The sequence below is a fragment of the Malus sylvestris genome, chromosome 10, assembly GCF_916048215.2.
Source record: "Malus sylvestris chromosome 10, drMalSylv7.2, whole genome shotgun sequence".
NCBI classification, from domain to species: domain Eukaryota; kingdom Viridiplantae; phylum Streptophyta; class Magnoliopsida; order Rosales; family Rosaceae; genus Malus; species Malus sylvestris.
In genome coordinates, this window is record NC_062269.1 from 24381099 (window position 1) to 24395245 (window position 14147).

The window sequence follows — 14147 nt, forward strand, 5'->3', positions numbered from 1 at the left end:
TATATATAATACCAATGGGTTCATGGGTTTATATAGAATTCAACTTCTATTTATTAAAGAGATGTAACTTTTCATCTATAAGTATACATCACTTATCAAGGGAATACACCTAAACAACATAATCTTTCTAAGAAATTGGTTAACACTATTTTTCATTCAATTATTAAAATTATATATTACAATATTTCATATTATAATATATAATTTCCAACAATTTGTAATCTCAAAATATTCCTAATAACTAGTTTTGTCGGAAGTTTTGTGTGAAAACCTCCTTTGTAGCGGGTTATGAAGTGATTGCAAAATGTTCTTTTGTCTTTGGATTGCTGCTGCTGGTTGCATTCCTTTGTTGCGTCTTGTGTTTGTTATGTTCACATATTCACCAATCTGGTGGCTATTAAATTGGGAAAGTTTGCCTTTATTTTTTTAATAAAGGATATTATCTATATTAAGAGGGAGGGGGTAGGTTTAGACTCAAATCCGTGGGAGATTTCATCTTGATATCTTTAATTCAATGGATTAGAAACTCAAAATTGGGTTTTTTTATTTCATACGGGATTTTCGCTGCACCGACTGGAAAACATGGAATCAGTGATTTTTTATTTGTATTTCCTTTTTTAATGAAAGAATTTGGGGGTTTGATTTTGGAAATTTGAAGGTTTTGATTGGTGTAAACCCATGGGACTATGCGGAGAGTCTGCTTGAAGCTTCCATTAACCAGTGATTGTGAATTTTTATTTTGTTGGATTGTGAATTTTGTTTTGGTTGGATTGTGAATTTCGTTTTGGTTGGAAAACACATGTAGAGTTCTTGGTTTACAACGGCCGTTAAAAGGCTTCTTCGCTCGATTATGTGACTTAGTCAAAATCCATCATCCCTTAGTTTAAAATATATCGTTTTACTCCAAAAAAGAAAAAAAATCTCAAGCTAAAATTTTAATCCAAAACTATTAAATAAAAAAAAAATTGAGTTAAAACGTAGCGATTATAACCGAATGATATAGGTGGAAAACAAAACTTTGTACGTAAAGAGAAAGGGGGGCCTATTGTGTTTGCCGCTACCACTTGTCTCCGTGATGAGATCTTCTGCACCCAAAAACCCCTGTGGCCTCTCTGTACCTTTGTTAATTGGCTTTATTTTTTATTATTTTAATTATTATCAAATTAACATTAATTATGTTTGATTCAATTAACAAAGACACAGAGAGGCCACATGGATTTTTAGGTGCAGAAGATTTGGACTCCTTGTCTCCTCTCTCTCTCTCTCTCTCTCTCTCTCGTGTTGCTTAATTGAATAAATACTTGTATTTCTTCAGCTATTAAATAATATGATCTCCACAACGTTACAGAAAAATTATAATCAGTCTTTGCTTACCATTGTTGGTCCGGGATATGAAATTCCATATTGGTTCAACAATCCCAATGAGGGATCTTCCATGAATATCAAGCTTCCTCCAAATCGGTTTCGTTAAGGTTTCTTGGGTTTCGCTCTCTCTGTTGTCGCTGCACTCAACGATTTACTGGTTCAATGGGCTGGTGCAGTTTGGATGCAAGTACAATTTCAAAATGAACAATGGTGAAGGCCCTGAATTCAATTTTCCTTTCCAAGTTCCATGTTTGGTTCGAAAAGTTTATTCCTGCAGATTAGATTCAGATCACGTATTCGTGTTGTATGAAGTTTTTGAACTTGATGAGAGAAAAAAAAAATGCTCTGCTGGTTTTTACAAACTTGTCACAGAGGCCTCTCCATTCACTTCTACCGGCTGGATATGTTCAGCAGACTTCGTTGGAGTCCGTAGGTGAAATTAGAATTGATGCCATGTCGGAGGAACCCCAAGTAGAAGGAGATGAAGGATGATATGAAACTGAGGCAAATGGAAGCGATGAGCCTGAAGCCCGGGGAAGTGACGAGTCTGAAGCCAATAAATAGCTGTTAATACAGGGCAAGATGAAGAACTACAACAAATGTGGTAGCCGGCGTTGCAAGTCTTGTGGCGGAGGATGATTTTGGTTTTGTTGCTTTGAACGTCTCTGGTGTTGCGGTGTAAATGTAGAGCTACCATAACTTGGATTATTCTTTTTCACTGTTTTTTTGTACTATGAACCGGTGCCACATACACTTTTTGGACTAGTCACCGTGAACGAGAGATGTTTAACAAAGTTGGTTGGTTTCATACAGATTTCTTGGTTTCGCTCTATCTTTTGTTGCGTGCATTCAACGATTACTATAATGGTACGAGGGTCTGGATTTTGAATCGCATTTTTGCGAGTTTGCGTGGTATAATGGCTTTGAACTTGTAGACGGAACAAAATGCTCCACTGCTTTTTACAATGTTCAGGCAAAATAGTGTGGAAACAATAACTACTTCATTGGCCTTCCTCAAATAGTTGTCTTTATCGCATGAAAACTTCTTCCCAAATTGAAAAGGTTAAATTGAAAGACTCATTGATTATTGTTAAAATTGGAAAAACACAACGGATAATCGGACTCGCTGATTAGGATTGTGTGTGTAATTGCGAGTTGTAGAGCCAATTTAAAAAGACAAATACATTGTCATTCCTTCATCTTGCCTTCCTTAAATACATTGAAGGGTTTTCTTTCCAAATTCCAACAACCACAACCAGACAAGAGACTCAAAATTTGGAGTGAAGGAGAGAGATTTGACGAATTCCATGCATACAACAGATGACGATGCATCAGAAACTGAAGAAAGTTATAAGAGAAAGTAAAACCTGAATTCCGCGCATACAATAACCACACCCTAAACCCTAAAGCCTCGTATCTCCATCATATATACGTTCCTGCCTTACGGAAAGAATCGTCAATGAAGAAAATACGATGTTGTCCTTGGCATGAACCACTGTACAAGGTTCAAAATCTGAATAGTCCTGTATAGCCTGCCATCACTTACTGTAATTTCAAGCCAAAGCTGATGAACTGCTGAAGCCTGGATGTACAATGTGGTTTTCTGTTACGGCCACTTCAATTGTATAAATCACTCTCATCCATGTAAGTAACCTATCAAAACGGGCGGCAGAAAGACCCAAAGAATTTGGTGAAGAGCTTGTTAAGACAAAACTGCCAACTTGCCAAAAAATGGAAATCCTGTCGTCAAACTTCAGTCTGAAAAGAATTCTTCGAGTTCTGGTTGGTCTGACTTAAGTATAAGACTTTGATCTGAAACTCTTACACTAGGCAGCACTTTCCCTAGAGACCTATTTGTAATTTCAGCATAATCCGCCTCAGACCAATCTTGCTCATCCTCAGTTACTTGCTCATCTGTCGCATAACCACTGTCCTTGTTCGTATAATCGTCCTTGTCTATTTTAAGGATATCAGGACTTTCATTTTGAGGAATTGGAACTTCCTTAGCCTTTGTGTTAGATGCGCTACAAATGCAGGCTGCTGGGTTTTCGTGGAACTCACCCCTGCCGGGCTTTATCTCATTTGGCTCTCCCATGAATCCAATTTGACTTGTTCGAAGCCTCGATGCAAATTCTTCCCATATCATGTTATTACGATTTATGAACAACGGAGACAGTTTCTTAGCATTTGGACGGATTGTTGGTTTGTGACCAAAGTATCTCCTGAGTGAGTAGACAAACTTGTTACAGCTAAAACATGAATCACATCAGAACCTTTTACCAGAGGAAAAATAAATGTATTGTTAACTCGAGTTTTAATACCTTCGACCAGCTAACATTTTAGCCATATTGCCATTGTTGTTGGTGATGAAAACATCACTTTCATCGCAAACAGTGAAGTCCAATGCAGCCATTCGAGAGGAGAAGGATGAAAATGGTGCCAACTCCTTCTTACTTAATAAAGTCTCTTTTGTGTGGAAGTTTGGGAAAAGTGCTTTTAGTGGTGCCAATGTCTCTTCACCTCCATATACTTCACCGGATGCCACGTACAAGTGAATATCACTTCCGAAACCCAACGCTCTAAGCATGAGACCAACTTCCTCTGGAGTTAGCGGGCATCTACCATGTCTTTGTAAACGTGAGTCTTCAAAAATAAGTATGTAAATGTATTGTAAATATTAGGAATCCTTTTTTAGGAAGGATTATTTGTTGTGTCCTTTTTTATTTTTAGTTTCCTTATAGAACAAGGATTGTATTTGTATATATTTCAAGGAAGTAATACAAGGAATTATCCCGTAAAAAATTCTATTTGGCATCAAGAGCCAGTGTTGCCGAAACCCTAGTTTTTCCGTTGTGCTTGGTTGGCTGTTTTTCTGCAAGTCTTCTGCAGAAAACAGTGTTGCTGTGTGTGTGTGTACTCTTGCTGGTGTGTGCAGCAGTGTGGGTGGTGCTGTGTGTGGTTGACTGATCTCTGCACAGTGCCGTGTGTGTGTGGTATTGCTGCTTGCGCAGCAGTGTGGTGACTCATCATCAGTTTTGTTGTTTCTGCCGTGTGTGTTTTTTTTTTCTGCACAGTGTCGTGTTGTGTGGTAAAGTCGAATGGCATCAGAAGGAGGCAGTGGCGTGTTGAAGTTGAAAGGCAGTAACTCAACCAATAATCCAGTATTGAATCCTGTCGTCATTCAGAGTGATGCGTCTGCTGTACCAAACACCGTGAAATTAAATGGATCAAATTATCCTCTTTGGTCCAAGGTTTTGGAGATGCACATCGGTGGACACGGTAGGAAGGGCTTTGTGATTGGGAGTACCAAGGAGCCTGCTGAGGATAATGTTGAATATATGACATGGGAGACAAGGAATGCAATAGTAAAAGGGTGGTTAATCAATTCCATGGAACCTGCTATCATGGGATTTTTTATTCACCTGCGTACTGCGAAAGAAGTTTGGGAAGAGGTGGCTCGGACCTATTATGATGGTTCAGATATTTCTCAAATTTATGAACTGAAGGTTAAATCCTTCAGACTCCGTCAAGAGGGCCGGCCATTTGGTGAGTATTATGCTGACCTCAAGTCCGTTTGGCAGGAGTTAGATCAAAGGAGACCAATCAAGATGGAGTGTGCTGTGGATCTCAAGACCCTTCAAGAAGAGATTCAAATTGATCGTGTGTATGCTTTTTTGGCGGGTTTGGATGATATCTTTGATAAGGTACGGAGTGACATTCTACGTACTCAACCCTTACCATTTGTTAAGGAAGTGTTTTCTGTTGTTCGACGTGAAGCACAACGACATGCTACTATGATGGGTAGAAGTAACAACCAAGGTAGGCCGCCGTCCATGGCTATGATTTCTCGGCCAGCTGTTGTCCCTCGTCCTAATAATTCTTCTAATCACTCTTTAAATTCTCGTCCCTTCAACCGAGAAAATAAAGATGATTTGAAGTGTACTTTCTGTGGACAAACCCGTCATACTGAGGATACGTGCTTTGCTAAGCATGGGGTGCCTGATTGGTTTCCAGAATTGAAGAAGAAATTGCGTGCAAATGAGCGTGGAAGTGCAGGGAACAATGAAGGATGTGCCTCCCTAACTACAACCCCACCATCAGAAAATGAGGCCGACACTCCTGGTAATGACCCGAGTCAATCCTTGCTGACTCGTTCTACCCATAGTGACTCGTCCTCCACCGCAGGTACTGTAGGGCATGGTCTTTTGGCCACTGATCCTAAGCATCATACAGGTTGGATTCTGGACTCTGGTGCAACGGATCATATGACATATGATAAGAATATGTTTCAATGTATGACAACATCTCACAGGGAATATATAGCCACCGCCAATGGTACCCGTGCTCCTGTTATTGGTGCTGGCACCGTGTATCTCACGGCTTCTCTCCTTTTACACCGATGTTTACTTGTTCCATCTTTATCACATCATTTACTGTTTATACCACAGGTTACTGAACAATTGGATTGTGTTGTTCTAATGTACCTGTCCTTTTGTCTATTTCAGGATATTCAGACCAAGTAGATAATTGGGCGTGGCACTAAGAGAGAGGGGTTGTACTATGTGGATGATGTCGTTCCTGGCAAAGCTCATGCAGTACGAGTGTTCCGTGATAGTAATCTACAAGAAGTATGGTTATTGCATCGTCAATTAGGGCATGCATCATTTAGATATTTAAGGCATATGGTGCCTAGTTTATTTAGTGGAATAAATGAATCAGACTTACATTGTGAAGTATGTATTCTTGCTAAAAAGCCATCGTGCTTCATTTCCTCCTAGTATGAATAAAAGACCTTTTCCGTTTGATCTTGAGCATTCTGATGTTTGGGGGCCTTCTCCAGTTACTACTTCTTCAGGAATCTGATTGTTTGTTACATTTGTTGATGATTGCACTCATATGACATGGCTTTATGTGTTGAAAAATAAGAGTGATGTTAGTGACATATTTCGGTCACTTGCTCAATTGGTTCAGACACAATATTCTTCTGTTATCAAGGTTCTCCGTTCTGATAATGGCGGAGAATACATCAATTCTGAGTTGTCGGGTTTTCTACGTGATCAAGGGATCCTCCATGAAACCACGTGTCCGCATACTCCGCAACAAAATAGGGTTGCAGAGCGTAAGAATCGCCACATTTTGGAAACAGCCCGTGCCTTGCTCTTTGGGGCCTCCGTTCCTCCCCGTTTTTGGCCTGAAGCAGTTACCTATGCCGTGTATGTTATTAATCGTATGCCTTCTCGGGTGGTTAGTTTTCAAAAGCCTTTTCAAGTCCTTACACAACATGCTCCCATGGTGTCACGTAATACTCTCACCCCTCGAGTCTTTGGTTGTGTGGCTTATGTTCATATTCAGAAAATACATCGTAGTAAATTGGAAACGTGTGCATTACGGTGTGTCTTTCTGGGTTTTTCTTTTCACAAAAAGGGGTATCAGTGTTACCATCCTGAAACCCGGCATATGTATGTAACCATGGATGTGACCTTCTCTGAAACAGAATATTTCTACACTTCGGTACCTTCTGCTTCAGATCACCAGGGGGAGAATAATGTTGTTGGTAATCTGAGTTGGTTGGATATATGGGGAGATGTGATTATTGAACAGCGTGTAGGACCGGGAATTATTGGTGCCGAATGTACAAAGAGTACCGAGTGTGTTGACAACTCAGATGATAGTGGTGATTTGACCGAACGGATAAGAGAGCCTCCGCTAGAGGCTCGGCTAGCTAGTGCCGAGGAATGTCCTAGTGCTCAACAGTCCATTGCCGAAGCCACTACACTTGTTCTTGCTGAGTCCAATATGCTCTCTCTCTCTAGTTCCAACGGGACGCCCAATACGTCTTCTCTGAATATTCCTGAGGTAAGTATTGTAAATGATTGTGTAACTGATCCAAGTAATAATGTGAGTACTTATAAATTGCCACCGAGACAAAATCGAGGTGTGCCTCCTGATAGGTTTTCTCCTGAAGGGAAGGTGAAGTATTCGATGGCCAATTATGTATCATGTAACAAGCTTGCACCAGAACGTCAGACCTTGGTGAGCAATATGGAGTCTATTCAAGTACCAACTTGAGTGGAGGAAGCTCTAAAGATCCAAAGTGGGCGAAAGCAATGGATGAGGAGAAGTTGGCATTACAGAAAAATAATACTTTGGAGGTGATGATGCTACCCGCAGGAAAGAAGACCGTGGGATGCCGATGGGTATTTATAGTTAAATATAAGGTTGATGGAACGGTCGACAGATACAAAGCAAGGTTGGTGGCTAAAGGTATACTCAAACATATGGGGTGGATTATCAAGAGACTTTCTCCCCGGTTGCCAAGATGAATACGGTACGTGTTCTTATCTCTTTAGCTGCAAATATGGATTGGCCATTAAAACAGTTTGATGTGAAGAATGCGTTTCTCCAAGGGAATTTGGAGGAAGAAGTATATATGGATTTTCCTCCTGGATATAGCAATGGTGGGAATACTAGAGTATGTCGTTTGCGTAAGTCACTTTATGGGCTTAAGCAATCGCCTCGTGCATGGTTTGATAGATTTACTCAAGTGAAGAGAAAGAATGGATATCGTCAGAGTCATTCTGATCATACGTTATTTGTAAAACGTAAACAAAATAAAGTAACAGCCTTGATTATCTATGTAGATGACATGATTATAACAGGAGATGATGTTGATGAGATGTCCAAGTTGCAAGGAAACCTTGCAGCCGAATTTGAAATGAAGGATTTAGGAGATTTGAAATATTTTCTGGGAGTTGAAGTTGCTCGCTCACCTAAAGGTATCTTCTTGTCTCAACGTAAGTATGTGCTGGATTTATTAAAAGAGACTGGTATGTTGGGATGTAAGCCAGTAGACACTCCTATTGTTGAGAAGCATCATTTGGATTTGAATCCAAGTCAGAGATCGGTTGACAAGGGTAGATATCAGAGGCTTGTAGGGAGACTTATTTATTTGGCTCATACTCGTCCTGATATTGCTTATGCTGTAAGTGTTGTGAGTCAGTTCATGCATTCACCAAATGTGGATCACATGGCTGCTGTTATGCGTATCTTGGCATACTTGAAGTCGGCACCTGGAAAAAGGAGTATTGTATGGGAAACACGGGCATTTGAGAATTGAAGGGTTTACTGTTGCAGATTGGGCAGGTGATGTGACTGATAGACGGTCTACTTCTGGGTATTTTACTTTTGTTGGAGGAAATTTGGTGACATGGCGAAGTAAGAAACAGAAGGTGGTATCACGATCTTCAGCTAAGGCCGAATATAAAGGAATGGCTCAAGGAATTTGTGAAATCCTTTGGCTACGAAAACTTCTTTTAGGACTTGGGTTTAAACCAGAGGAGACTATGAAGTTGTATTGTGACAACAAGTCCGCAAGAGATATCGCTGATAATCCAGTGCAGCATGATCGAACGAAGCATGTGGAGGTGGATTGACATCTATTAAAGAGAAGCTTGAAAAGAAGATTGTATCAATACTGTTTGTAAAGTCAGAGGAGCAACTTGCAGATGTTCTTACTCATGCAGTGTGTGGACGAAAGTTTGGTGACTCACTTGTCAAGTTGGGCATGTGTGATATCTATGCACCAACTTGAGGGGAAGTGTAAACGTGAGTCTTCAAAAATAAGTATATAAATATATTGTAAATATTAGGAATCCTTTTTTAGGAAGGATTATTTGTTGTGTCTTTTTTTATTTTTAGTTTCCTTATAGAACAAGGATTGTATTTATATATATTTCAAGGAAGTAATACAAGAAATTATCCCGTAAAAAATTCTATTGTCTTCGTACCTTGTCAGGGTTGCTTGCCTGCACGCAATGTAGCCCCATAAAATAATGTAATTGTGATGCAGAGACAAATTATATAACACAGGTAATTACTGAACGGCATTAATCAAGTCATTACTCATTAGTGAAGCCTTACATGTAAAGTTTTCCACCTTTTCCGAAGTTTGCCAAGTTCTTTCCTTTCCTTTTCTCCCCCACCATAATCGCATCCAGAAAACGCCAGCATATCAGGCTCAAACCTATAACATGACCAACCAATATCACAAACTTTTTCTACGTACTCCAATTTCTCGGAAAACACTAACAACCATCAAAATAACCTAAACAGAGGTTTTTGTACATTACAACCCACCCAAGCATATTATTCTGAGAAAACAGAAAGTTCGACATTTTTTCAGGAAGGAACATACATTAATACTCATTGTATCAATTGCAGTAAACTAAGACAAAAAACAATTAACATCTGCACAAGCAATTCTGTCGAAGGCATAGCTTACTCATAGTATACTGGGCAAAATTACTCAATAAGTTAAAAATAAATTGCAGTTTACCTCAGATGTAGGGCAATGAAATGCTTGCTTTTCATTCTCATTCTCTCAACCAACTTTTTACCCATTTCACTAATTGTGTCGGTAAATTTCAAGGCTTGATAATTGGCTCTACATCTCAGCTTTTGTAAATCTGAATCCAACCTATTTGAAAGTCTGTAATCAAATTTTGTGAGCTGAACAGCCTGCACATTAGAAAGCATCACCTGCAACTGTCAATTCTATGTAACCTGAAAAGCCACTCATTCAAGCGCCAACAATTTTTTTTTTCAGAGGTCAAATGCACAACCACTGTAAATATCATACACCTTACACAATCCCGAAAGCATATGATAATTCTTGGAAAGAAAATGTGCTACATTCTTCAGCAAGACACTTACATGCTTTTTATCAAGAACGGGCACCAAGCGGTTCTGGTAACATTTTTCATTACACTTCCTTGGGACTCGCGTGGTATGCACACTCATTGGTTTCCCTCCCTTTGTTGGAAGCTCCTTAATGATTTTAACATCTTTTGAGAGAGATGATATAAACCAGTCTACATCAAAGATTTCATCGAAGTTGCTGCAACAAATACCCCAATTTGCATTATAAATACGCTGACTATACCCCTTACATTGACAGTAGTTCTTCAACTGTAATATGAAACTGACCTGGAATCCTTCCAATACGATTTCTGGTCCAGCTTGGGAACAACAAGAGTAGCGTTCAAGATATAAGCTGCAACGACAGCATCTGTTATCTGCAACACAACCAGTAAAGGAAGCATCAGGCACTGAACCAACAGCGAAAATATGCACAGTTACAACGTACAAGTCCAATCAATTAGAGCTAAACAAGAACTACTTATAACCAGATGCCTAAACGAAACAAAACCCCCAATTACGCAGATAAAGAAACTCACCCCTGTTCTTTGTTGGTTCAAGCCTCCACTAGTAGCAATCAACAAGTAGTGATTCGAATGAGTTTTCGAATCAGCAGCTGGAACATTTAAAGCATTGCTTTGGTAAGATAAATTAAACCAGCGCTCCAACAATCAAAATACAAATTTCACCATAAATCCATCACACAGCATAGAATCGATTTGATTACAACGCCATCAAATGAACAAAACAAAACTTCAATCAAAACCATCAAATTAATATTGAATTTTGTTGAAGCACAAAACCGGAGGTCTTGGAACAACGTAAACCCGGCCGTGAATCTGCATGAAATGTAAATAACACAAGGAGCATCGTGGTTCACCCCAAGGTTTGGGCTACATCCACACTGATTGTATTTATCTGAGAGTATTTGTGAGGGAGAGAGTGTGAGAGCTTTGCTCTAAATAGGAGAGGCTTAGGGTTTGTGAGGGTGAGGATGCCCTTTTATAGAATAAGGGATCCTCCCCTAATTACATATTTGCCTATTCCTTTATTAGATAATTACATTTAAATCCCTCGAGTATTTATGCGAGGTCTAAATACGAGGCCCTAAATATGGTATAAACAGTAGTCCCCCAAGTCTTCAGTCAAGAGAGTCTTTTGGCTGGAGACTTGAAATTCAATCCATGTGTGGGCCGAAGTAACTAGATGTTGTCTTGAACTGATGCTCAATATGAGGCAGTGCTTAATCTGAAATGACGCTCAACTAAAAGTAGCACACACTGCGAGGCTGTTCGGCTCGTGGCCTATGTTGCCTTGGTTGGCTCGGCTTGCGGCGTTTGAAGATGAGGGAGTCCCTTTTATAGAATAAGGGCTCGCTCCTCAATACATGAATGATGGGCTAGAGTTTATGCTCTCTAATGATGGTGAGGGAGTCACTTTTATAGAATAAGGGCTCGTTCCTCAATACATAAATGATGGGCTAGAGTTGATGCTCGCGGCGAGGCGGTTGCTCAGTAGGCGGCAATGCTCTCTAATGGTGGTGAGGGAGTCCCTTTTATAAAATAAGGGCTCGCTCCTCAATACGTAAGTGATGGGTTAGGAGTGATGCTCGCGGCGAGGCGGTTGCTCAGCTGGCGGCGTTGCTCTCTAATGATGGTGAGGGAATCCCTTTTATAAAATAAGGGATCGCTCTTCAGTACATGAATAATGGGTACTCTCGAATGAAAAGTGAGGGAGTCCCTTTTATAGAATAAGGGATTGCTCCTTAATACATAAATAATGGGCTAAGTCCCCCAAGTATTTTTCATGAGGCCTGGTTGAGGCCCAATATATGGTACATAATGTAGTCCCCCAAGTCTTCGATCAGTAGAGTTTGTTGGCTGGAGACTTTTAAATTGAATCTACGTATGGGCTGAAGTGGCGGTTGTTCGGAGGCGGTATTTGTATACCCTGCACTGAAGCTTTGTAGGTGAAGCTTTGCAAGTAAAGCTTTAAGGCTAGAGCTCTGTAAATGATGCTTTTGAAGTTGATTAACATGAGTGATGCTCATGAATGTTTATGTTGATTGACATGAGTGATGCTCATGGGTGTTGTCATGAGTGATGCTCATGAATGTTAACATGAGTGATGCTCATGAATGTTGACATGAATGATGGTCATGAATGTTTATGTATGATTGTCATGAGTGATGCTCATGAATGTTTATGTATAAATGACATGAGTAATGCTCATGTATAATTTGGAGTACTAGGCGTACTTTTGATCACCTGGTTGGTGGCATAAAGGGGAGTACATGTTGTACATTTCATCACCTGGTTAGTGGCATGAATGACTAGTTGCCAAATTAGAGTACGGGTTGTACATCTCATCACCTGGTTGGTGGCATGAATGACTAGTTGCCAAATGATATTAGAGTACGGGTTGCACATTTCATTACCTGGTTGGTGGTAATAGCGGCAGGTTGCTGAATAATTTTGGAGTACTGAGCGTACTTTTGGTCACCTGGTTGGTGGTAATAGCGGCGGATTGCCGAATAATTGTGGAGTACTGGGCGTACTTTTGGTTACCTGGTTGATGGTAATAGCGGCGGGTTGCCGAATAATTGGGGAGTACTGGGCGGACTTTTGATGACCTGGTTGGTGCTATTTTGGGCTTATGGGCCTTTGCTCTCCATAACATGCCAACCCATTTATTTTGGGCTTTGCCGTTTTTTTTTTTTTTTTACCCTCTGATGGGGTTTATACATATTACCCTCTGATGGGGTTTATATAGATAATTCCGAAAGATAAGGAAAATAAATTACATCATTCTGGTAGGGTATTTATTCCTTGCTTTTGCTTGTGATTTTCTGCTGCACTCTCTCTGTCTCTTCACCTAGCAGACAGAAGGAATAATAATAGGAAAATCTTTTACTTTCCTTCTTTTCTCTTTTCTCTTTTTTTTTTCTTTTCACTTTTGCTTTGCACTTTTTTCTTTTTCCCTGCCGCATGGTTTTTTGCTTTCTCCGTTTGCTGCACTTCTTTCTATCTCTTCACCTGGCAGATAAAAAGAATCATAATGATAGGCTTATCTTTTGCTTTTTCTTGATCTCTTTCCCCTGCGCCTCTTTCTGTAATTTTGAGTGGGTCTCTCAAATCTAATGGCGATCTGTTTTGCTCCTCTATCCATCTCATTCGCAGGTAGTGGATGTCAGCTGAAAGCGCGTGAGGTTTTGTGGTGTTTGCAAGGGCGGAGCTACCATGGGACTAGGGACGGATGCCTCCACTGAGATTTTTCTGATGCTGGCATGCTCATCTGTTTCTGCAGCAGCAAAGCCCCCACTGCGATTTTGAGCAGCAGCAAAGCCCCCACTGCAATTTTCTGGTTCCTCCGATCTGGGTCCTGGGTGTTATTTTTTTTTTCTAAACCAGGTCAAAGGCAAAACGAACCTCTGCAGAAGCCTGATCTGATTTTTTTTTTTTAAATGTAAACGAAACGGCGTCGTTTCGTATATGTTTTAAAAAAAAAAGTTATGTTATAGTATTAGTGGGGGACCGCTTGTCCCCATGGTCCAGACTCCCATTTCTTTTTTTTTTTCCTCCCTTTGTTTTCGTTGCCCTTTGTCAGAGAGCAGCTTGGTGCTGCTCTGTTTGTCTTCTCCAAAGTCCAAACCAACACCTTGAAAGTTGCTCTCCTGTCCAGGTGCTCTCTGGAGCAAAGTTGCTCTTCCCAGCCATGCCAGCAGCCAGCCATTCTCTAGTCTCTAGCCGACATATATATATATATATTTAGGTAAATTTTTTAATTCCTAAATCTATGATTCCTAACCCTAATTAATTATTTAAGACGAATTTTTGTTTAATTGGTATAGAAATATAGAATCATATGGATATGGTATGCACTAATATGGATGGTTATTGACTTATTGATTATTGATATGATGAATTCTATGATTATTGATGAATGAAATTATGAAATTACGAATTCTATAAATATGGGTATACATTTATTCATATGATTAGTTGAATTAAATGTTTATTTGTTGAATAATTTGTATGCTTATTGGTATTAGTTAATTGAATTGTTGCCTTGGTTGGATATGGATT

General features: G+C 39.8%; 1 protein-coding gene across 1 annotated transcript; it reads right to left on the reverse strand.

Annotated features, from left to right (window-relative positions):
• Window positions 1–3100: 3100 nt before the first annotated feature.
• Window positions 3101–13778, reverse strand: LOC126584349 (O-fucosyltransferase 16-like). The gene is made up of 9 exons (XM_050248757.1): window positions 13718–13778; window positions 10602–10678; window positions 10351–10439; window positions 10078–10261; window positions 9701–9882; window positions 9286–9388; window positions 9148–9170; window positions 3687–3995; window positions 3101–3587 (listed from the first exon to the last, which is right to left on the reverse strand). Exons 1-9 carry the CDS (start codon window positions 13776–13778, stop codon window positions 3119–3121), a joined length of 1497 nt encoding a protein of 498 aa, XP_050104714.1. The 3' UTR covers window positions 3101–3118.
• Between the last annotated feature and the right edge of the window lie 369 nt (window positions 13779–14147).